At 43.0% G+C, this 25,562-nt stretch overlaps 1 protein-coding gene across 2 annotated transcripts in view; it reads right to left on the reverse strand.

Annotated features, from left to right (window-relative positions):
• LOC124021759 (EVI5-like protein) overlaps nt 1–25,189 on the reverse strand; it is a 40,562-nt gene extending 15,373 nt beyond the window's left edge. Inside the window, exons 1-13 of one of the 2 annotated variants that reach the window (XM_046336882.1) lie at nt 24,796–25,189; nt 11,036–11,403; nt 8,566–8,755; nt 7,432–7,656; nt 6,892–6,966; nt 6,565–6,690; nt 5,645–5,788; nt 5,333–5,422; nt 2,926–3,023; nt 2,633–2,693; nt 2,277–2,330; nt 1,669–1,701; nt 835–975 (exon numbers count right to left, since the gene is read on the reverse strand). In XM_046336882.1, coding sequence (XP_046192838.1) covers nt 835–975; nt 1,669–1,701; nt 2,277–2,330; nt 2,633–2,693; nt 2,926–3,023; nt 5,333–5,422; nt 5,645–5,788; nt 6,565–6,690; nt 6,892–6,966; nt 7,432–7,656; nt 8,566–8,755; nt 11,036–11,271 — 1,473 coding nt within the window. In that variant the 5' untranslated portion in view covers nt 11,272–11,403; nt 24,796–25,189. The remainder of the gene's footprint in view (nt 1–834; nt 976–1,668; nt 1,702–2,276; nt 2,331–2,632; nt 2,694–2,925; nt 3,024–5,332; nt 5,423–5,644; nt 5,789–6,564; nt 6,691–6,891; nt 6,967–7,431; nt 7,657–8,565; nt 8,756–11,035; nt 11,404–24,795) is intronic. The other variant, XM_046336883.1, reaches the window with a different exon arrangement.
• Nucleotides 25,190–25,562: the final 373 nt, after the last annotated feature.

The raw sequence follows: 25,562 nt of genomic DNA on the forward strand, positions 1-25,562 counted from the left end.
CTTCCATTTCCTAATAATTGCTCCCACAGTTGATTTCTTCAATCCAAGCTGCTTACCTATTGCAGATTCAGTCTTCCCAGCCTGGTGCAGGTCTACAATTGTGTTTCTGGTGTCCTTTGACAGGTCTTTGGTCTTGGCAATAGTGGAGTTTGGAGTGTGACTGTTTGAGGTTGTGGACAGGTGTCTTTTATACTGATAACAAGTTCAAACAGGTGCCATTAATACAGGTAACGAGTGGAGGACAGAGAAGCCTCTTAAAGAGGAAGTTACAGGTCTGTGAGAGCCAGAAATCTTGCCATCACTGATTATGATGCAGACCGATACTGTCTATCATCCAACATCCACTAACTGTGCCACTCTGGCTAGATTGAGGTCACAACTCAACACAAACTGACTTGGGGAAATTCACTTTGACACTTCACAGTTCTCACCAACACCAGCCTTTATTTATTCTTTTCTCACCGAAGAATTTGTCAATGTCATTGATGTAGAATGTAATTAAATGACAAGTACAATTTGCTAAAAATTATGTCAATATTTTACGAGCAGAAGACTGTCCGAATGAGTCAGTTCCCCAAACAAGAACAAGAAAAAAAATCCACAAGGGCAACCACAGACTATAAAGCCTAGTGCTGGTATTTTACCATAACAGTCACTGGCACATCAAAAACATGTTTTGCCAATTTGTAACTTTTAGAGCTTGTTATCCATTGCAATAGACTTGTATTTGAGTGAAAGCCTAAGACGGGTGCACTGTTCATCAAAGCCTGACTTTAGTTCAGTCCCTGCCCCAACCCAATATCTCACCCACACTGACTCCAGATCATTCCTTACCTTCTCCCGCTGCAGTTCTCCGATGGTGTCCTGGGCTTTCTCCAGGTTCTGGCTGGTCACGCTGAACTGCTGCCTCACCACCGCCAGCTCCCGCTTGATCACGTAGTTCTCCTCCGCCTCCTGCGCCCGCGTCACCTGACCCTGGAATAGTGAAGACACAGGGTCAGAGACCAGAGGGGGCTGTGTCAGTTATAGGGAATGTGTCTGGGGGGGTGGGGGTATGGACATCGTTGGTTGGGATTTAGAGGGAATTGGTGCTTAGTTTTAACACTTTCACTATTGGAGGTTAGATATTAGGGGTTTGGCAGAGTAGAATATAAATGGCTCTTCTGTATCCATTCCGATTAGGTTTCAATTACCCTGCAAAGACATTTCTGTCCTAATGAATGACAAAGGGCACAAAACAGTGCCTGTGTTTCGACGAGCCACATGCAGTGTTAGAGCACCCGCCATGGACACACATGCGGTCACAGGGGGAACAGGGTCAGACAGACGGACAGACAGACAGACAGACAGACAGACAGACAGACAGACAGACAGACAGACAGACAGACAGACAGACAGACAGACAGACAGACAGACAGACAGACAGACAGACAGACAGACAGACAGACAGACAGACAGACAGACAGACAGACAGACAGACAGACAGACAGACAGACAGACAGACAGACAGACAGACAGACAGACAGACAGACAGACAGACAGACAGACAAAACATTCTCTCATGCAGAAGTCAGGCACTGATCGGTCACTGTCCTTGCAGACAGAGAGAGGAAGTGCAGGAGGAAGGAAGGTGTTAAGAGGAGGAGAGATGGTTTTCCAGTACCGTACCTGTATCAGCCTGTCTGCTAGAGCAGCACTTTCCTACAACACCAGTGAAGGAGAGGAAGAAGATAAGACAATAAAAGGAGGATAAGGAGAGAATAGGGAGACTTAAAGACAAAGAGGAGTGAAGGATAAGAACAGGGCGAGCGTGTAACGGAAACGTGACAACAGAAAATAAATAAGAGGGTGAGACAGAAATAAATAAATCACAGTACAGAGTGAAAGAGCGGCAGTGGGTTTGTGTGAGAGAAGGAATAAAAAGAGGACAGAAAGACAACAAGCATTACTCAGAGAACAACAGGAGAGAAGCAAGAGGGGAAGAAAAGCCAGAGTGCTTGGAAAAGGAGGAGAGACTCAGTGGCTCCGGTCTAGAATAAGGCCCATCCATTTCAATCATCCATTCACGCACACAAAATCAACAGACATGATCTCTGTCTTTAGGTGCATTCACAACTTAAGTCACCTCACTTATTCTGTAAATGTGATAGGATATAAGTCTTGGTTGGCATATTTTAGCTTCATGTTCCTGGCTGTGTTTTATTGTCCACCATAAACCTTATTCGCATAACAACGAAAGTGAGTGTCTGACTCGAAGCCAAGTTTCCATCTCTTACCTTCTCCAATGTCTCAATCCTCTGCTTCAGAAGCCTGTTCTCTGTGCGTAACCTCTGTGGATGTGTATTTAAAACGGGTAGAGAGACCGTTAGGAACATGTATTAGTCATTATACAATGCTTATAAATCTGTTGGTCAATTAATAGATTAGCTCAAAGAAGTTAAGATGTGTGAGTACACACACACACACACACACACACACACACACACACACACACACACACACACACACACACACACACACACACACACACACACACACACACACACACACACACACACACACACACACACACACACACACACACACACACACACACACACACACACACACACACACACACACACACACACACCTTGATCTCTATCTGCTCCTCCATCTCTTTGTTCTTGATTGTGGTGTACTCTTTCTCCAACCTGGCAAATAAAAGCATTTTAGCAGAGTTAGATTCATACAATGCGTTTCCATTTTCCATTTATGCATTTGACTGTGTGCAAATCAAACTGAAACTAATCATCTTAAACTGAAAGCATGCTTTGTATAGTAACACCACCACAAATCAGGGCCCATTGGGCCATATGAACTGTAGTCTACAACCTAAAGCCAGTATTGTTATTCTAATGAATAGTGATTAGAAGCAAAGCCTACTTCTTCATCCTCTTGGGGTTGTATTTGACCTGGTAGGCCCTCAGGATCAGCTTGTCTGGGCAGCTGTCAAACTGGTGAGGGATCAACTTCTGGAAGTGCTGCGAGAGAAGGAAGAGACATGGTTAGAGCTTCATAGAATACACTCTGAACGAGAATATGCCTCCTGTTCATACACTCTGAACGAGAATATGTCTCCTGTTAATACACTCTGAACGAGAATATGTCTCCTGTTCATACACTCTGAACGAGAATATGTCTCCTGTTAATACACTCTGAACGAGAATATGTCTCCTGTTAATACACTCTGAACGAGAATATGTCTCCTGTTCATACACTCTGAACGAGAATATGTCTCCTGTTAATACACTCTGAACGAGAATATGTCTCCTGTTAATACACTCTGAACGAGAATATGTCTCCTGTTCATACACTCTGAACGAGAATATGTCGTCTGTTAATACACACTGAACGAGAATATGTCTCCTGTTAATACACTCTGAACGAGAATATGTCTCGTGTTAATACACTGAACGAGAATATGTCTCCTGTTAATACACTGAACGAGAATATGTCTCCTGTTAATACACTGAACGAGAATATGTCTCCTGTTAATAAACTCTGAACGAGAATATGTCTCCTCTTAATACACTCTGAACAAGAATATGTCGTCTGTTAATACACTACGAAAAATAATATGTCTGTTAATACACTATGAAAAATAATATGTCCTGTTAATACACTATGAAAAATAACATGTCCTGTTAATACACTATGAAAAATAACATGTCCTGTTAATACACTATGAAAAATAATATGTCTGTTAATACACTCTGAAAGGGAATAATATGTCTGTTAATACACTATGAAAAATAATATGTCTGTTAATACACTCTGAAAGGGAATAATATGTCTGTTAATACACTATGAAAAATAATATGTCTGTTAATACACTCTGAAAAATAACGTGTCTGTTAATACACTCTGAAAGGGAATAATATGTCCTGTTATTACACTATGAAAAATAATATGTCCTGTTAATACACTATGAAAAATTATATGTCTGTTATTACACTCTGAAAAATAACGTGTCTGTTAATAAACTCTGAAAAATAATATGTCTGTTAATACACTCTGAAAGGGAATAATATGTCCTGTTAATACACTATGAAAAATAATATGTCTGTTAATACACTATGAAAAATAATCTGTCTGTTAATACACTCTGAAAGGGAATAATATGTCTGTTAATACACTATGAAAAATAATATGTCTGTTAATACACTCTGAAAGGGAATAACATGTCCTGTTAATACACTATGAAAAATAATATGTCTGTTAATACACTCTGAAAGGGAATAATATGTCCTGTTATTACACTATGAAAAATAATATGTCCTGTTAATACACTATGAAAAATAATATGTCCTGTTAATACACTATGAAAAATAATATGTCCTGTTAATACACTATGAAAGGGAATAATATGTCTGTTAATACACTCTGAAAGGGAATAATATGTCTGTTAATACACTCTGAAAGGGAATAATATTTCTGTTAATACACTCTGAAAGGGAATAATGTCTGTTAATACACTCTGAAAGGGAATAATATGTCTGTTAATACACTCTGAAAGGGAATAATATGTCCTGTAGGTATCACATGATAATTGAAGTAAAGACACTTCACAAATGCCCATATGTTTAAACAATGGTTCATTTCACTCTTTTGTTTTTCTTGCCTCCAGCAAGTCTTGGTCTATCTACAGTGATAATTCATGATTTATACTACAGTGCAGGGGTCCCCAATTACATTTAGCTGTGGGCTGATTTTTCTTTGAGCCGATGGAACATAGTTATAAATCATTTGTACACTGAAAATTGACCGCAAGAACAGATATAGTATTTCACAAAACAATTTGAATTTGAAACCTTGATTACATTGTGATACGATCACATATGTCTCCATGTATCCGTGGGAATACTTGGGAACAGATTTCCTAAATTAAAATCACGTTGAGCTCATTTTCTGGTAATTTTACAGTCTTTTATGTCCAAGAAAGATTTTTTTTTCTTAAATAAAATCTCAGAAAACATGGGGGGTAAAATAAAATCACCCACAAGAGAAATTTGGTCCCTTAAAGCTGAATTACTTAATGGTGAAACAGCTTATTGGGGAACCCTGCTGTAGTGCCTTTTATTGGGACGGCAGGTAGGCTAGTGGTTAGAGTATTGGACTAGTATCTGAAAGGTTGCAAGATTGAATCCCCAAGATGACAAGGTAAAAAAATATGTTCTGGCCCTGACTTGCCTAGTTAAATAAAGGTAAAATAAAAATATTGGATAAATCCCAAATGGCACCCTATTCCATATATCGTCCACTAATTTTGAGGGGGCCTAGTGGTTGTTACCTGAGACATGCCCTCCATGTCCAACTGGATGAGGTCAGTCTGGTTGTACTGCAGAATGGCCATGCCCACACGAAATATAATCTCCAGACCCTGAAGACAGGGAATCAAAGTTCAATTTAACACAACCATAGTGCTCGATCACAAGACTCTCTTATGGAAGATATTTTATCTTCATGAGAACAACCCGTAAATAAAGGTTACATTTAAATCAAACCATGTCTATTGGATCCACTATGTTGATTTTTCTCTCAAAGTGTGTTCACCCAAACACATTCTCACACTCGTATAAGACGCCAGTGGTGAGTCTCTTACCTCGTACATGAAGATATCAAAGATGCGTGTGGCGACGGGCATGGGGAGGAAGGTGAGGAAGAGAGTGAGGAACCAGGAGGAGGCGTACATGGAGGTGTGGAAACTCTGAGAACGGAAGTGGACGTTCAGCTCCGGGAGCTGCTCCTGTTGGGATAAGGTGAGAGAGGGAAAAGAGGAAGAGAAAGAGGGTAGATGAGAGGGGAAGAGACGAGAGGAGTTAATTAAGCAATAAGGCACGAGAGGGTGTGGTATATGGCCAATATACCACGGCTAAGGGCTGTTCTTATGCACGAGTGCCTGGACACACCGTGGTATATTGGCCATATATCACAAACCCCCAAGGTGCCTTATTGCTATTATAAATGGGTAACCAATGTAATTAGAGCAGTAAAAATAAATGTTTTGTCATAGCCGTGGTATACGGTCTGATATAACATGGCTGTCAGCCAATCAGCATTCAGATCTAAAACCACCCAGTTTATAATAATAGGGGTTTTAGTTGAGCTGCAACACTGTAATGGTTTAAAAGTGGTACTATAAAAAATGTAAGGACTAACCTAGAACAAATCTGTGCTGTATGAATCTATTTGCTGCCCCATAGTGGACAACTCTATAATTGCAATATCTGTGCTTATTCCCCAACTACAGTACACCATATACATACTTAAGTAAAACCAGACATTTTTTAGGTATTTTTTCCCCATTTCAATCCCAGACACCTGCAAGGCTCTTAAGGTTTTAGTTTATTTGACAATATATGCATCCTAAATGGCACTACATTCCCTACATAGGGCACTACTTTGACCTATTGGCCCTTGTCAAAAGTAGTGCACTTTATAGGGTATAATTTGCCATTTGGGACACATTCAACCGTCTACATTGGCCAGCGTGACTTATGGAGATGGATAAAGTTGATTTACCTGCAGCAGGTATTCAAACTGGTAGATACAGAGGCCTAGTTCAGCCATAGTTGGTTTGAAAAGCTCCCTCAGACGGTACTCCTGCATCAGACGCACAAACACGCAGAACGCCTCCTCCTCTGGCATCTAGAGGGCCACAGGAGAGACCGGGTCAGGCTGTGTGACTGTGTGTGCATTCACACTAATAAGGAGCTCAGAGGTCATTTATTCATACTGTATAAGCAACGAAAAACGGGTAGAATCAGGATAATTCCGTATTTAGCACAACGTAGCGCGATAGCAAGAGAGGGGAATGTCGAGACTAGAGGGCTGCTGAAGAGTCGTTACCTGCATGAGCAGCAGGCCCACGATGAAGGCACTGCCCTGGCAGTAGCCCACCTCCCGGTCCACCAGAGAATACGCCTGCACACACAGACATCAATCAATATCAACAAACCTATACTCATTGGGGAGACTTCCCGGACACAGATTAAGTTTAGAGATTCTCCATTTACAATGCTTTTTAGTCCAGGACTAGGCTTCATCAGTGTCTGGGAAACCGGCCCCTACAGTTCACATACACATTTGACTCAATCAATCAAATGTATTTATAAAGCCGTTTTTACAATCAGCAGATGTCACAAAGCGCTTATACAGAAACTCAGCCAAAAACCCCAAACAGCAAGCAATGCAGATGTAACTGCTTCTAACTGTTCATCCAACTGCACATCTCACTAGTGCCTAGTTAAAGAAAAGGTTCAATAAAAACAAAATAGTACCAAAAAGGACTAATCATAACAAATTTATTCTGTTTGTCCAAGTAAACCTAAGAGACAACGTTCACAAAAACAAACAAAAAAGTCATGCTCAAGGTGAAAATGTCCTCACCTTCATGACGTTGAAGAGCACCTCCTGACCCAGGCTGTCCTGGCCCTTGAAGAACTCATGCTCGGGGTAGGTGCGGGCGATGTCCCGGCGGATGAGCTTTTCGCAGGGCGAGGACATCTTGAGCAGCTCAGAATACTGGTTCTTCACTGGCATGTCTGTGGCGTTACCAAGCAACTGCCACACGATGGCCCGGAAGTGGTGTGGGATGCCCTTGCGGATCAGCTCCTGGAGGTGAAAAGATTTAGTTACGAATCAAATTCTCAGTTTACTGTAGAATTCCACCTCCCAGCCTATACTGAATATCTATGTCATCTCATACGTCTCTAATCTTCACTTATCTTATCCCTCCATCTGTGCTGTCCTCACTTGTCCTCGCTCCCATTTTCTCCTCTCTAATCTCTCCTGCTGTTCCCCTCTCCCTTTCTCCATCCTTTTCCCTAGCTCTGTCTGCTCTCTCCCTCAATGTTCTCCCTCCATCTTTTCTGCTCTTCCCGGCACTCTGACTGTCCTTTCCATCTCTTCCATCTCTTCTCACTTTCACCTTACCTACAGTCCCCCCCCCCCTTATTCGTCCTCTCTCCTCGCTCTCCATCTTATCCCCCTAACCCCGATGTACCCTCTCCGTTACCCATCCATCTCTCCTCTGCCCACCACTCCCATGTCATATCTCATCTTTCTCTATTTAACCCTTACTTTACCAAGTAAGTTGACTGAGAACACATTCTCATTTACAGCAACGACCTGGGGAATAGTTACAGGGGAGAGGCGGGGGATGAATGAGCCAATTGTAAACGGGGGATGATTAGATGACAGTGATGTTATGAGGGCCAGATTGGGAACTTAGCCAGGAGACAGGGGTTAACACCACTACTCTTACGATAAGTACCATGGGATCTTTAGTGACCACAGAGAGTCATGACACCTGTTTAACGTTCCATCTGAAAGAAGGCACCCTACACAGGGCAATGTCCCCAATCACTGCCCTGGGGCATTGGGATTTTTTTTTTTAGACCAGAGGGAAAGGTTCCCCCTGCTGGCCCTCCAACACCACTTTTCCCCCTCTCCTCCCCATCTTCTCCCCTCTATTCCCTTTACTCTGTCAGTCTCTCAATCACTCATCCACCCCCCCCCCACCTTGAGCAGCTTGTCCTTCTTGCGTCTCCATTCGTCCCACTCGTTGACGATGCGTCCCCACAGGATCCAGGTGTCCTCCTCCAGGTGGGACAGGTTGGACGAGGCAGAGGAGCTTGACACAAGTGACGAGCCGCTGTTCCGCCGCGAGCCGCTCATCGAGCGCATCGACTTGGAGTCCGCCTCCAGAAGTCTGAGGTGGGGGGGAGGTGTCAAGGGGTTAGGGGTCAAAGGTCAGACATGGGTCACATGAGTGAATCTAGACCCACTTATGCTTTCATTACTCTAGTCTTGTTTCCATTACTTGCTTTGATCTTTTTATTGTTAATCCATAATGTTAAGCTTTTCAGGCTTAATGTTATATGCTCTTTTGCATTAAATTAGACTGTTACTTGAAACGTTTTTAATTGTTACTCCATGTAGTAGAAAATCACATGTGGGAGAATGTCATGTAAAACACTGGAGAGCACAAAGAACCAGCAGTAACTTTAGTACCACTAGGTCAAGTTACTGAGCCTTGAGCACCTCTCTGATAGTGACTGGGCACTGGGCCTATTGTTGAGATACTTATCAGTGCCAAAGCAGCTACTCTGATAGTAGAGACAATGAGGGTGTGTCCAAAATGGCAGCTTTTCCCCTATATAGTGCACTGCTTTTGACCCGAGCTCGCCTGGACCCTGATCAAAAGTAATGCACTACATAGGGAATAGGATGCCATTTGGGACGCAGCCTGAGTGTGTGCCTGCACATTGGTTATAATACCGTGCCAGTAACAGCAAAGGTCCAGCTCACAGAGGCAGAAGAGGAAGGTGCAACAGTGCATGTTCCAGCTCTGGCATCAAAGCGTCTCTCAGCTAGCCTAGCCGGCTATTTTGGCCCGCTAGACCTTGGCCAAAATCTCCTCCAGCCCAATGACACATCTGCTCAGTGCATCTGCTTTGGAGCTACCCACAGCGGGGAGAGGCTAACCTCTGCTACCCCATACTGACCTGGAAACCTCATAGCCATGTGCTGTAACACAGTTGGATCGCTGGACTGTACCCGTCTGTTTATGAGTGGCTCATCATTTACCTGGCAAAATATCAGCAAATGCCATTCTCACAACAGCGCAGGGATCTTGAACGCAGCCATGCGAGACCAGTCACAACCTAACAGTAGGTTTCCATTGAACAAGGTTACAAAAGCAATGTTGCAAAAAGACATGTGTAATGGAAACGGCAGATATATGAGAAACGTGCTACAGATTGACAACATTTTTATCCGTTCAATAAGGGTGGATTTTTCTTTTGTTGAACTCTCTTTATTGCAAGAAATGATGATGGAGACTGTATTTATGTAATAGATTATGGCCAAATCATTTTTAAGATAAGCTTACGAGCAGCACATCGAATCCACATTTAATTCTAAATCCAACTATTGGTCAAATATATTTAAAAAATTCCCTTTGCAGTGACTTTCAATAATGCCTGAATTTCTTAGCCTTTCTTTTCTGTTTGGCTGGATGCAAGTTCAAGATCCAATTATTTCAGATCTAAAGGAGTGCAAGTTTCACCATGGCGATAAGGTGGCACATGAGAAATCTTAGAATTCTTAGAATATTAGTCAATTCTTGCATTCTATCCATGCTGGCTTTGGGAGCTACCTCAAACATGAAACAGATAGGTGAGAGGGCATACAGGCTGCCGCCAGTTTATTAAATGTGCAATTTGCCTACATGGATCATGGAAAAATGTCAACCACTTCATTTTTGTTTGACATGTTTTTGCTAAAAAGTTTTGTTAAATTTCATGGGATGTCATTACGTCCAGCTGTTTTTAAATTGACACGAGACAGTTCAATGAAAACGCAAAGTGGCAGGCAATTGTCGCATCTATTTTCTTTCTAAACATCTACACAAAACCACTGGACAAGTTAATGGAAACATAACAGCTAACTGCCAAAATAAATTACACTTGAGTGAACGAGGCATACAAAGTATATTGAAAGCAGGTGCTTCTACACAGGTGTGGTTCCTGAGTTAATTAAGCAATTAAAAACCCATCATGCTTAGCGTCTATGTATAAAATGCCCAGTTGCCCATTAGTTTGGCTACCACGGCAAGAAGAGACATCAGTGACTTTGAAAGAGGGGGATCAAAGGAGTATAGGGGGTTTAAAGCGTGTGCGTCTCAGTCACCAGATCTCAACCCAATTGAACACTTATGGGAGATTCTGGAGCAGTGCCTGAGACAGCCTTTTCCACCACCACCACCAACAACAAAAATTATGGAATGTCATGCAGAAGAATGGTGTCGCATCCCTCCAATAGAGTTTCAGACACTTGTAGAATCTATGTGAAGGTGCATTGAAGCTGTTCTGACTTGTGGTGCCCAGCGTCCTATTAAGACACTTTATGTTGTTGTTTCCTTTATTTTGGCAGTTACCTGTAGCTACTGTGCAACACATGTGAACCCTGGTTCCCATCTCTTTCTCACCTGTTCTGCTCCTCAAGCTTGGCCAGCAGCTCTAGCTCGTCAGGGCTCAGGCTCTCAGAGTCGGCGGGGGAGGCGGCGGGGGCCGAGAGCATGGCATCTTGGCAAGATGAGTCCGGGCTGAGGAGGGGGCTTCCCATGGAATGGTCCATGCCAGGGGGAGAGGAAGGGGGACACTCCAGCTGGTTGGGTCCCCCTGTGGAGCACTCTCTCTCGGGGCTGCCGCTGGGGGTGGACATGGTGGAGGTGGGCACGGTGCAATGCACTGTTGGACAGGGGAGGCTGTGGCTGGGTCTCCTTACCCGTCTCCCCCGCTGTAAGGTCACCTGGTAGGGTGGTGCCGGAGCCAATTGGATCAGGGTTCCTCAAATCTGTTGTGAATTTTGAGGACATTTGAATTACGAGGACATATGCATGAGGACATATGCATGAGGACATATTCATGAGGACATATTCATGAGGACATGTGCATGAGGACATATGCATGAGGACATATGCATGAGGACATACACTGAACAAAAATATGAATGCAACATGTAAAGTGTTGGTCCCATGTTTCATGAAATAAAAGATCCCAGAAATGTTCCATATGCACAAAAAGCTTATTTCTCTCAAATTTCTGGCACAAATGTGGTTACATCCCTGTTCATGAGCATTTCTCCTTTGCCAAGATAATCCATCCACCTAACAGGTGTGGCATATCAAGAAGCTGAGTAAACAGCATGACCATTAAACAGGTGCACCTTGTGCTGGGGACAATAAAAGGCCACTCTAAAATGAGCATTTGTGTCACACGACATAATGCCAGATGTCTCAAATTGAGCGTGCAATTGGCATGCTGACTGCAAGAATGTCCACCAGAGCTGTTGCCAGAGAATCCAATGTTAATTTTTCTACCAAAATGAATGCACAGAGATACCGTGATGAGATCCTGAGGCCCATTGTTGTGCCATTCATCCGCCGCCATCAACTCATGTTTCAGCATAATAATGCACGGCCCCATGTCGCAAGGATCTGTACACAATTCCTTAAAACTGTAAATGTCCCAGTTCTTCCATGGTCTGCATACTCACCAGACATGTCCCCCATTAAGCATGTTTGGGGTGCTCTGGATCAACGTGTTCCACAGGAAACAATCAACAGCCTGATCAACTCTATGCAAAGGAGATGTGCCTACATGAGGCAAATGGTGGTCACACTGGTTTTCTGAACCATGCCCCTTTATTTTTTTAATGGTATCTGACCAACAGATGTATCTGTATTCCCAGTCATGTAAAATCTATAAATTAGGGACTAAGTCATTCATTTCAAATGGACTTATTTCCTTATATGAACTATAACTCAGTAAAATCTTTGAATGAATGCTGCGTTTACATTTTTGTTCAGTATACATACAAACAGTGCATTCGGAAAGTATTCAGAACCCTTGACTTTTTCCAAATTTACAACCAAATTCTAAAGATTCTACACACAATAACCCACAATGACAAAGCGAAAATAGGTTTGTAGAATTTTTTGCTAATTGATTAAAAAATTAAAAACAGAAATACCTTATTTCCAGTATCAGTCAAAGGTTTGAACACACCTACTAATTCAAGGTTGTTTTTTTTCTTCACTATTTTAGTTTTTTTTTGCGACTGCACTTGAAGAAATTTTCAAAGTTCTTGAAATTCATGATTTACTGACCTTCATGTCTTAAAAGTAATGATGGACTGTCATTTCTCTTTGCTTATTTGAGCTGTTCTTGGCATAATATGGAGATGGTCTTTTACCAAATTCTGTATGCCACCCCTACCTTGTCACAGCACAACTGATTGGCTCAAACGCATGAACTTCTTTGGGACTGGGGGGCAGTATTGAGTAGCTTGGGTGAATAAGGTGCCCAGAGTAAACTGCCTGCTACTCAGGCTCAAAAGCTACAATATGCATATAATTAGTAGATTTGGATAGAAAACACTCTGAAGTTTCTAAAACTGTTTGAATTATGTCTGTGAGAATAACAGAACTCATATGGCAGGCAAAAACCTGAGAAGAAATCCAACCAGGAAGTGGGAAATCTGAGGTTTGTAGTTTTTCAAGTCATTGCCTATCCAATATACAGTGTCTATGAGGTCATATTCACTTCCTACGGCTTCAACTAGATGTCAGCAGTCTTTAGAACCTTGTTTCGGGCTTCTACTGTGAAAGGGGAGAGAATAAGAGCTGTTTGAGTCAGAGGTCTGGCAGAATGCCATGAGCACAGTAAGGCATGCGACCGTGAGAGCCAGCTGCGTTCCTTTTCATTTCTAAAGACAAAGGAATTGTCCGGTTGAAACATTATTGAAGATGTATGTTAAAAACATCCTAAAGATTGATTCTATACATCGTTTGACATGTTTCTACAAACTGTAATATGACTTTTTGACTTTGTCTGAACTAAGTGATCGCGCATTGAGCATTTGGATTACTGGGCTAAACGTGTGAACAAATGAATGATGGATGATAAATGATGGACTTTATTGAACAAAACAAACATTTATTGTGGAACTGGGATTCCTGGGAGTGCATTCCGATGAAGATCAAAGGTAAGTGAATATTTATAACGCTATTTCTGAGTTTTGTGACACCTCTCCTTCTTTGGAAAATGGCTGTATGTTTTTCTGTGACTTGGCGCTGACCTAACATAATCACAAGGTGTGCTTTGACTGTATAGCCTTTTTGAAATCAGACACCGTTGCTGGATTAACGAGAAGTTTATCTTTAAAATGGTGTATAATACTTGTATGTTTGAGGAATTTTAATTATGAGATTTCTGTTGTTTTGAATTTGGCGCCCTGCAATTTCACTGGCTGTTGCTAGCGTCCCACATATCCCAGAGAAGTTTTAAAGAAAGAAATTCCACAAATTCACTTTTAACAAGGCATACCTTTTAATTGAAATGCATTCCAGGTGAATACCTCATGAAGCTGGTTGAGAGAATGCCAAGAGTGTGCAAAGCTGTCATCAAGGCAAAGGGTGGCAACTTTGAAGAATCTCAAATATAAAATAGATTTTGATTTGTTTAACACTATTTTGGTTACTACATGATTCTATGTGTGTTATTTCATAGTTTTGATGTCTTCACTATTATTCTACAATGTATAAAAGAGTCAAAATAAAGAAAAACCTTTCAAATGAGCTGGTGTCCAAACTTCTGACTGGTACTGTAAGTATTCAGACCCTTTGCAATGAGACTCAAATTGAGCTCAGGTGCATCCTGTTTCCATTGATCATTCTTGAGATGTTTCTACAACTTGATTGGAGTCTACCTGTGGTAAATTAAATTGATCAGACATGATTTGGAAAGGCACACACCTGTTTATATAAGGTCCCACAGTTGACCGTGCATGTCAGAGCAAAACCAAGCCAGTCAGGATAATATTTACGAGGGTGCCCATGTTTATGGATTTAGGGTTGTACCTGGTGGGTTCCTTGTGAGATTGAGGGCATCTAGCTCAGATTGTAGGACTGCCGGGGTGTTAAGCATACCCCAGTTTAGGTCACCAAACAGAACAAACTCTGAAGATATATGGGGGGCAATCAATTCACATATGGTGTCCAGGGCACAGCTGGGAGCGGGGGGGGGGGGTCTATAACAGGCGGCAACAATGAGAGACTTATTTCTGGAGAGATTCATTTTTAAAATTAGAAGCTCGAACTGTTTGGGCATAGACCTTGAAAGTATGACAGAACTTTGCAGGCTATCTCTGCAGTAGATTGCAACTCCTCCGCCTTTGGCAGTTCTATCTTGATGGAAAATGTTGTAGTTGGGGATGGAAATCTCAGCATTTTTGGTGGCCTTCCTAAGCCAGGGTTCAGACACAGCAAGGACATCAGGGTTGGTGGAGTGTGCTAAAGCAGTGAGTAAAACAAACTTAGGGAGGAGGCTTCTGATGTTAACATGCATGAAACCAAGGCTTTTACCATTACAGAAGTCAACAAGTGAGAGCGCAGGGCCTGGGTTAACCTCCACATCCCCTGAGGAACAGAGTAGGATGAGGGTATGGCTGAAGCCTATCAAAACTGGTCGTTTTGTGCGTTGGGGACAAAGAATAAAAGGAGCAGATTTATGGGCGTGGTAGGATAGATTCAGGGCATAATGTAGAGACAGGGGTATGGTAGGGTGTGTTGTGATGTGATCGTCATTACTGAGAGGTGGTTTGAGAGTGTTTTGAATTCTGATAACCTTACTGGTTATAACCTTTTTTGGCAAGATAGATCTTCCAAAAGGTGGGGGAGTGGCAAACTTTACCAAGAATCACCTTCAGTGCTCAGTTGTCTCCTCCAAGTCTGTCCCCAAACAATTTGATTTGCTGGTTGTAAGTATTAAACTTTCAAATAGCTCTTTGATGACTGTTGCTGGGTGCTATCGTCCTCCATCAGCACTGGCCTGTACCCTACATGCCCTAAGTTCTCTCCTGGCCCCTTACACTAAGTCTGAATTTGTCCTGATAGGTGACCTAAACTGGGACATGCTTAAACCACCTGACTAAATCCTAAAGCAATGGGACTCCCTAAATATTTCTCAGATTACTAATCCCACAAGGTATGAAGCCAAACACCCAGAAAAGGCTACTCTTCTTGATGTTATCCTCACAAATAATCCTGATAGGTATCAGTCTGGTGTTTTCTGTAATGACCTTAGTGATCACTGTTTTATAGCCTGTGTTCGTAATGGATGCTCAGTGACATGACCTGTCCTGATTTGTCATAGACGCTTGCTAAAAAAACTTTAATTAGCAAGCCTTTCTTCATGAACTGGCCTCTGTAAAATGGTATAGAATCAGCTTGATCCCCTCTGTCGAAGACGCTTGGACCTTCTTTTTTAATATTTTCAGTGGTATTGTTAACATATACGCCCCCATAAAGAAAATGAGATGTTCTCTCTCTGTGGGTCTAACCCCAAGAAGTTCTGGAAAACAGTTAAAGACCTGGAGAATAAACCCTCCCCCTCGCAGCTTCCCATGTCCCCTAAAGTTGATGATGTGGTTGTTACTGACAAGAAGCACATGGCTTAGTCCTTTAAATCACCACTTTATTTAGTCAGGATTCCTGTTTGACTCAGCCATGCCTCCTTGCCCATCCAACATTTCCTCATCCGATGCTTCTCCCTCTTTTTTCCCCTGCCCTGCAACAAAGTTTCTCCCTGCAGGCAGTCACTGAGTCCGAGGTGCTAAAGGAGCCCCTGAAACTTGACCGTCTGCGTTATGTAGTGCATAACAGCAGCCCTTAGCCGTAGTATATTGGCAGGAAGAGACTGTGCATTAAAGGTGATTGGATTAGCAAACTAGAAAGGATGTGATGAGAAAGATAGCTCTGCAGATTTCTAGTATATCAACATGGCCTATAGTAAAGCCAAGAATAGACTGTGCACTGCACAATGTAGCTACTAATCACAAAACCAATAGGGGGGAACCATTGGTCAGTGATAAACCAGAGCCAGAGGTCCCGCTGCTATTGTTTAACCAAGAAGGTAGCAACACTGCTCTGGAGTTCCTCTCTGCACTCCTGTCTGTGGCAGCCAAGCCGCTCCATAGAAATGGAATTACTAGAATGAGAATCCCATGAGGGTGCAGCCAAATTGCGATGGCCTGGGTTGTTTCCTGTTCAACTCATTCTAGTTCTATGGTGTTTCCACTCCTGTATGTGACAGCCAGGCAGCACCATAGAAATATAATTTCTAGAATGAAAAAGAAATCCCTGACAGCCTCATAGAAATATAATTATTCGAACAGGTAAAAGACCTCAGGCCATGGCAATTTGACTGCACCCTCATAGCATTTCCATTCTTTGCTTATATTTCTATGGACAGAAGCACAGCCCTGGCCTGCATCATGTATGGGAACTCTATTACTGGGTAACCGAGCTGGTGGCCCCAATTCAGAGGGAGAGGAGAGATAGACCTAACCCCAAGCCGAGAGTAATTTCAGCAAACATTTGACAAATGGAATCCCAGAAGGTGGGGCTTATGCACATCTGCAAGAGTGAGAGAGGAGGGGAATGGGCTATCTCCCATTGGAATGCTGAACAGCTCTATGACTACCACACACACACACACACACACACACACACACACACACACACACACACACACACACACACACACACACACACACACACACACACACACACACACACACACACACACACACACACACACACACACACACACACACACACACACAGAAATCCTAGCTGTTTTAATATCCGCCATAGTCATACCGATACATAAGTCTACTGAAGCGCTACAATGACAAGCAGAAAAAACTGCCCAGAGAAGAAAAAAAGATTGTTTGAAGGGAGAAAACACTGCAGAGGGATGGAGGGACAAGGACACCATTCATGCGCTGGGAGAGGCCAATCAAAAGAGCCATTAACTAGCACGAGACCAATTGCATCAGAAGAGCAGCAGCTCGGGCAAAACGAGCATCCCCAAACCGTCACGATATTCCCTCGAAATGACACGCAGCTAGTTCCTCCAAAACAATGTAACAATAGAAACAGAGAAAAGTTGTCCATATGTAGCCTAATTTAATCAAAGCTAATCTTATGACACCATAAATACTGCACTTTTAACCTTTGATTTTCCTCAAGACTGCTCACTGTGACGATGGAAATGCACAAAGTTACCTTTTAAGAAACCAATGCAAGAAATAATCTTAAAATCTATGAAAATATAACACTAGTCTCCCTCTGCAAACAAATCCCCTAAATTACCGGCATCCTAATTTGTCATCTCACCAGGAATCATTCCAGTCCAGCTACAGTAGGATATACACCAGGAGGTATACAGCAATGTCATTGAAGCCAGGCTATAGTCCAAACTCTGTGAGTCATGCTAGACTACAGCAGTATGCGGGACTATTGCTGCTCTCGCTATCAGTCCATTAACTCTCTCTAAGGGTAACCGTAGGACAAAAAAAATGGCACTGAATGTAGCTGAATGCGGAAGTCCTCCCATTTAGTGTGTCTGGAGGTGATATGTTGTGCTTCCCAAATGGCACCCTATATAGTGCACTACTTTTGATCAGAGCCAATTTGGGGCCCTGGTTAAAAGTACTACACCATATAGGGAATAGGGTGCAATTTAAGACACCACCATGGTGAACTTGGGACTGCAGAGTACTGGAGACAGAGATAGCCTTGGGGGACCAAGGGCCGTACCCAGCACATGAGGGAGCTTCAATGTGAGCCCTGTTGTGTGTGTGTATGTGTACAGGAGCTTCTCCCTTGCCGTGAATGGGGCATCTTCAATGTGAGCACTGTGTTGTGCCTATGCATGAGTTTGTATGTAAACCGCTATCCGCATGCACAATTATCGCATTCTGTGTGCGCCTCAGTGCTTCCTATCCTCGCGCCAACCGTCCACTGCAACAGACAGACCTATTGTACCCCAAACTATCAGCCCTCCCTATCCCCCATTTCTCCCCCTGAACCCCTAATCCACCCCTCCATTCACCTCTCTCCCTCCTTGTATGTCCTGTGCCTCCCCCTCAGGCCATGCTTGACATCACAGGCAACCCCCCACGCTACTACCCCAGTCCTTCCTCCTGTTTGCCCTAACCTCGCTGTTGCTATATCTCATTTACATCTTTATGCCCGTCTGTCCGCTGACACGTGGCTTGTTCCTCCACGCCACAACATCAAAGTGCATGCGACTGTGGAAGCATCCAAAATGGCACCCTATGCTCTATATAGTGCGCTACTTGGGAATGGGCCCTGGTCAAAAGTAGTCCACTTTGTAGTGCCCAGTTCATCTCCCGCTCTGGTGTCTAGGGTTAGTATTATGAACCCTGTGCTCTTCTGACATCACTGTTGTTGATGTATTCCCACTGTTTCTGTAATGGATGCATATTAACCCTGGTCTGTAATAGGCTTGACCTCCCCTAGTCATCCAACATCTTTATAATTATAATTATATTATAATAATTTATAATTATAAACTCAGCAAAAAAAACTCTCACTGTCAACTGCGTTTATTTTCAGAAAACTTAACATGTGTAAATATTTGTATGAACATAAGATTCAACAACAGACATCAACTGAACAAGTTCCACAGAGATGTGACTAACAGAAATGGAATAATGTGTCCCTGAACAGAGGGGGGGGTCAAAATCAAAAGTAACAGTCAGTATCTGGTGTGGCCACCAGCTGCATTAAGTACTGCAGTGCATCTCCTCCTCATGAACTGCACCAGATTTGCCAATTCTTGCTGTGAGATGTTACCCCACTCTTCAACCAAGGCACCTGCAAGTTCCCGGAAATTTCTGGGGGGGTAATGGCATTAGCCCTCACCCTCCGATCCAACAGGTCCCAGACGTGCTCAATGGGATTGAGATCCGGGCTCTTCGCTGGCCATGGCAGAATACTGACATTCCTGTCTTGCAGGAAATCACTCACAGAACGAGCAGTATGGCTGGTGGCATTGTCATACTGGAGGGTCATGTCACAATGAGCCTGCAGGAAGGGTACCACATGAGGGAGGAGGCAGTCTTCCCTTTAACGCACAGCGTTGAGATTACCTGCAATGACAACAAACTCAGTCCGATGATGCTGTGACACACCGCCCCAGACCATGACGGACCCTCCACCTCCAAATCAATCCCGAGTACAGAGTACAGGCCTCGGTGTAACACTCATTCCTTCGACGATAAACATGAATCCAACCATCACCCCTGGTGAGACAAAATCGTGACTCATCAGTGAAGATTACTTTTTGCCAGTCCTGTTTGGTCCAGCGACAGTGGGTTTGTGCCCATAGGCAACGTTGTGGCCGGTGATGTCTGGGGAGGACCTGCCTTACAACAGGCCTACAAGTCCTCAGTCCAGCCCCTCTCTGCCTATTACGGACAGTCTGAGCACTGATGTAGGGATTATGCGTTCCTGGTGTAACTCGGGCAGTTGTTGTTGCCATCCTGTACCTGTCCCGCAGGTGTGATGTTTGGATGTACCGATCCTCTGCAGTCCTCATGCGTCCTTGCAGCATGCATAAGGCATGTTCACGCAGATGAGCAGGGACCCTGGGCACCTTTCTTTTGGTGTTTTTCAGAGTCAGTAGACAGGCCTCTTTAGTGTCCTAAGTTTTCATATCTGTGACCTTAATTGCCTACTGTCTGTAAACTCTTAGTGTCTTAATGACCTTTCCAGTTCATTAATTGTTTATGGTTCCCTGAACAATCATGGGAAACAGTGTTTAAACCCTTTACAATGATATAATTTAGTTATTAGGATTTTTACAAATTATTTTTGAAAGACAGGGTCCTGAAAAGGGACGTTTCCTTTTTTGCTGAGTTTATATACATTCATTATATCGGTCCATGGCCCTGTACAGCAGATGTTATCTAGAATCAAGATGAATCTCATGAATAAGTTACTTTGATGATAAGCTTGAATGAAGAGCAGTCACATTTGAGCTAATTAGCTAATATCATGTCATCCGGTGAAGCTCCCTCAGACTACCTAAGTTCCCTAAACGCAACCACATTTAGAAGAAAAATTGCTTCCTGAATTCCTAGTGTAGCAATAAGCGCCCTCCTGATAATCACGTTTCCATGAATACCAAGGGGAACATGGCTTTAAAATACACACTTCCACCATCCTCCCTCCACAGGAATTGCAAAGCAATGCGATGTGACTAATCATTTATTCTGCAATGGTAGTGAGTGTATTGTCGGAGGGGGGCTAGATCTGACCCTGATCAGGTCTGTGACTCAATAAGATACAGATTAAAAGGATCACCAGCACTGCTGCGTTAACCTCAAATGGATTACAAACAGATTTAACACTGTACACCAACATAACCCCGGATGCCCTTGCATTTGCCTAGGCATTAACAGAAAATACACACATAAACGATACACGGTATTGTCCATGGGATTGGTTTAAGCCTCACTTTCCCAAAGTAGACGAACCAGCCAGATCCCCTTTTCTGGAGCACTGATCAAAACATATCTGGGACCAGTATAGGTAGTGTGGCGTCAAAAAGAAACCATCTCACCTATTACTATTATACCTGTGCCACTTTGGTACAATAGCCCCAGTACATTGTGTCACCAGTTTATTGTGTGTTCATTCAGCTCTATATTAACACCATATGAAACCTCCTCTGGGGTTACAGAACAGGTCTGGATAGTTTGCCACACACACTGGAATGGGCCAATAGAGAGTTGACGTTAATTATACTCCCAGAGAGAGTGAACTGAGGTGAATCATTCCTGTACATTACCAGACACCAGTGATCCTAGAAAACAAGTGTAACCAAGACAACAGCTCTGGTGAAATGGTTGCCCGGGCTTGATCATCATAATAAAGGGCAAGGCCCTGTTCACCTGACTAGGTGGAGAAATAGATGTGGGGGTGTGGTATTGGGCGTGGCCAACAGCGCCTTCTCCGACCAACATTTTTAGAGGCCCTCCCATGGCAGCAGAAACAAAATGTTGCCGTTATAAAACAATTTTCTCTGCTATTCGCAATCTAGACATTTTGCCATGGGGAAAAGGAAGCATTTTACAGTTTAATTAAGCTAGTTTCCTGCAATTCTACACATTTTGCCATGGCTTGTGTTGTGTTCTTATAATACATTTCATGAACAAAAGCTTGTCAAACATCTCATTACAAATCATGGGCATTGTTATAGAGTTGGTCCCCCCCTTTGGTGCTATAACAGCCTCCACTCTTCTGGGAAGGCTTTCCACTAGATGTTGGAACATTGCTGCGGGGACTTGCTTCCATTCAGCAACAAAAGCATTAGTGAAGTTGGGCAATGATGCTGGGCGATTAAGCCTGGCTTGCAGTCGATGTTCCAATTAATTCCAAAGCTGTTCAATGGCGTTAAGGTCAGGGCTCTGTGCAGGCCAGTCAAGTTATTCCACACCAACCTCGACAAAACATTTCTGTTTGGAACTCCCTTTGTGCACGGAGGCATTGTCATGCTAAAACAGGAAAGGGCATCGTATAGAATGTCATTGTATGCTGTAGCGTTAAGGTTTCCCTTCACTGGAATTTAAGGGCCTATCCTGAACCATGAAAAACAGCCCCAGGCAATTCGTTATTCCTCCTCCAAACATGAGTTGGCACTATGCATTGTGGCAGGTAGTGTACTCCTTGGCATCTGCCAAACCCAGATTGGTCCGTCGGACAGTCAGCTGGTGAAGCGTGATTCATCACTCAAGAGAATGCGTTTCCATAGAGTCCAATGGCGGCAAGCTTTACGCCACTCCAGCCAATGCTTGGCATTGTGATCTTAGGCTTGTGTGCGGCTGCTCGGCCATGGAAACCCCTTTCACGAAGCTCCCGACAAACAGTTATTATGCTGACGTTAATTCCAGAGGCAGTTGGTAACTTGGTAGTAGGTGTTGCAACTGAGGACAGATTATTTTTTACGCGCTACAACACTCTGTGGTCCCGTTCTGTGAGCTTGTGTGGCCTACCACTTCACGGCTGAGCCGTTGTTGCTCCTAGCCGTTTCCAATTCACAATAACAGCACTGACAGTTGACCGGGGCAGCTCTAGCAGGGCAGATATTTGACAAACTGACTTGTTGGAAAGGTGGCATCCTATGATGATGCCACGTTGAAAGTCACTGAGCTCATCAGTAAAGGACATTCTACTGCCAATGTTTGTCTACAGAGATTGCATGACTGTGTGCTCAATTTTTATACATCTGTCAGCAAAGGATGTTGCTGAACTCTCCGGATCCACTACTTTGAAGTGGTGTCCACATACTTTTGTGTATATATAGTGTATCTGAGTGAGTCAAACATAACAAAATCAATTGGGGGCCCCATGCCAAGACATTTGGGGAATTTGAGGGGAAACACTGAAATGTTGTTTTTGTAATATTATCACCCCTCTAGTATGTGATGTCTCTGAAACAATACAGTTATACTGATCTGTAGCATCCTGTATCTGGGCAAATATTGGTTTTCTTTGTGAGTAACTTTAACTAGTTGCCATTCCATTTCCGCTTTATTCCGTGCTGTAATGTAAAGTGCTTCCAAAATAATATGAACAACAGACTAGAAGGGAGCTTGTAGTAGCTGCAGTAGGGCAGGATACTGGAGTTTTAGACTTGATATGTCAGGTCATGGAGTTGCTCCCAGTATCTCAGCGTCAGCAGGATAATGGAGTGGAACCTTTAGCACAGGGCAGGCCTCTGCTGATCGCTACAACCAACCAACCACAGTGAGAGAGTCGGTGTGACGAACAGATAGACAGAACCTCTGAGATGCAGAGACAGACAGGCAGACAGACACAGACATCAGGACAGGTTTATGATATCCCTCCCTCCTACTACGGTCCTTATTGTGGCATTCAGCAGTTTTGTACAGCAGAAGCATGCCACAGCCAAGCCGGTGTAAAGCACAAAGACTTAATCTGACAACATCACAAAGGCATATTAGTTTACCATTCATTCACAGTTCACCTTAGCATGGATTGCCATAACAACAGCAAGTAGCAGGGATGATGAGAAAGAAGTGAGGTTTACACAGCTGTGTGTAAATGCCAACTGTCACTTTTACTGAGCTGTAATGTTCAAATGTCCCATCCGTGTGTGTGTGTGGTAATCTAGTATAGTGTTTAATTTCAAAACAAGGTCATGAGGATGTGTGAAGATCAGATAATTGTTTTCTTGAGAGCAAGTGTTTCACTCCCTGTATGTTGAGTGCATTTCCTAGATAAGGTTAAAAGAAATGACTTGATTTCTCACTCAACACACCCTGTGCTGGTGAAATCTACCCAGCGCTTTCACTTGGTGGTGCATGTCTCTAGTCTGTTCTATTCTAGCGTTTATAATATTAACAATTATTAGCCTGAAATGCAGGGTAATTTATTCCTTGAAAAGTAGTCCCCAAAAAGAATGTATGCAGATGCTTGGGGCAGAATACTTCACTTTTTTATAGTCAGCCATAATACCTCTTCCATAATAAAATGTTTGAGATCTTTCGCTCTCATCTTTTGGAGTATAGCCAACCCAAGGGACACCCATTTCTGACTACAATATTCTAACGGCTGTAGGATGCCTTCACTGGCAAAAAGAATACATCTGAAGGACAAATAACCTGCGTTGTATAGGCTACAAAGAACTGGCTGAGGATGTAATTATGTAGGCTTTTGCCTGTTTCGGTTTGTGTGATGGCACTTAGCGCATATTTCAGGCCAAAATGCTAATGCCTATGGATGCTACCTGTACAACAGGCTCTCGCGCTGCAGATGATGCTTCAGCTCCAGTATCTGTCACCAATTCAAATGTCAGTTCAATCCTATGTCTTGCAGTGCAATGTGATAGAAGAAGGCTATTCAAAACATTGCAACGATTGTATAACGATATATGCAATGGAGGCCGCGCAAGCGAAGAGGCTACAATGTGTCCTCTTATTTCTGTGCGTAAAACTGTAGGCTACAGAAAAATAACGGGGTTATTTCGGCTATTTTCTTTTTTGTTGCCTTCCCTTTCCATTTGAGGGGCTTATTCGCTTTCCGGATATATACAAATGAAGACCACTGTATTAATTCGACAAGAGAGAAATGAAGCAGTATCAGCACCGCTGTCGCAGAGTAACCTCTGATGAAGATTAAGGCTTCCTCAATGTAAAAATACACTGTGCTTTGTTTTGGAGCAGAAACGTAAACTTCGCTCGGTCCATCTACATGTATGACAAATATTTATGTGACACCTGAAATTATAACATGAACAACAGTAAATAATGTCTACATACATTTATAAATAAAACAGCAATGCCCACCTGAATGTTCCCATAATCGAAGCGGCTCTTGCTCGTAGCTGCAATGTCATGCTGGCAACCACGAAACTAGCACAGAATAAAACCTTCACGATGTCCACTTCACCGCCTTATGAAAAATACAGTAAGAAATGTGACGCCGAAGCCATCGCTCGTGCTGCTGTTTATTAGAAAATGCGAAGTCGCGCGGCCGTCCGTCTGTCGGCGCTTCCACAAGAAGACCTATAACTAGCTATAGGCGACAAATACTAGACAGGGAGCCGTCCACCCTTTCCCCCCTGTCCTCCCCAACTATGTTGTAATACAAATAAGGCAGACATTAAAATACCTTTAAACAGCAGCGTCAATCATTAATAGAAATCATAAACAGAATGGCGTGCTTCAGCGTTTCAAGACCATTTGCCGTGAGGTGGTGCACACACCAATCAGATTACAACACAGGCATGATTGGCATGTCTAAAGCCAATGGATTAGTTTAATTAAGGTACCCTTTGAGGTGACACCGCATTGATCCACTCATGTCTATTCTTTATTCTGCGGGTAGGCGGGGCTTGCATACAGTGGCGTGCTTACTCTATTGTGCTTTAGAGATTTATTCCCTCTAAAAAATATATAAAATTGGGGAATTATTCAAATGTAACTCTTATTATGTCAATTGCAATTAGGTTAGGGCATTATTATAGTCTATACTGGCTATAATGACTGGCACAGTGAACATACTCATAACAATGATACTGTAATAGACAGTAGACAGCAAATTGACCTTAAGA

This window comes from Oncorhynchus gorbuscha, unplaced genomic scaffold, assembly GCF_021184085.1.
Source record: "Oncorhynchus gorbuscha isolate QuinsamMale2020 ecotype Even-year unplaced genomic scaffold, OgorEven_v1.0 Un_scaffold_1205, whole genome shotgun sequence".
NCBI classification, from domain to species: Eukaryota; Metazoa; Chordata; class Actinopteri; order Salmoniformes; family Salmonidae; genus Oncorhynchus; species Oncorhynchus gorbuscha.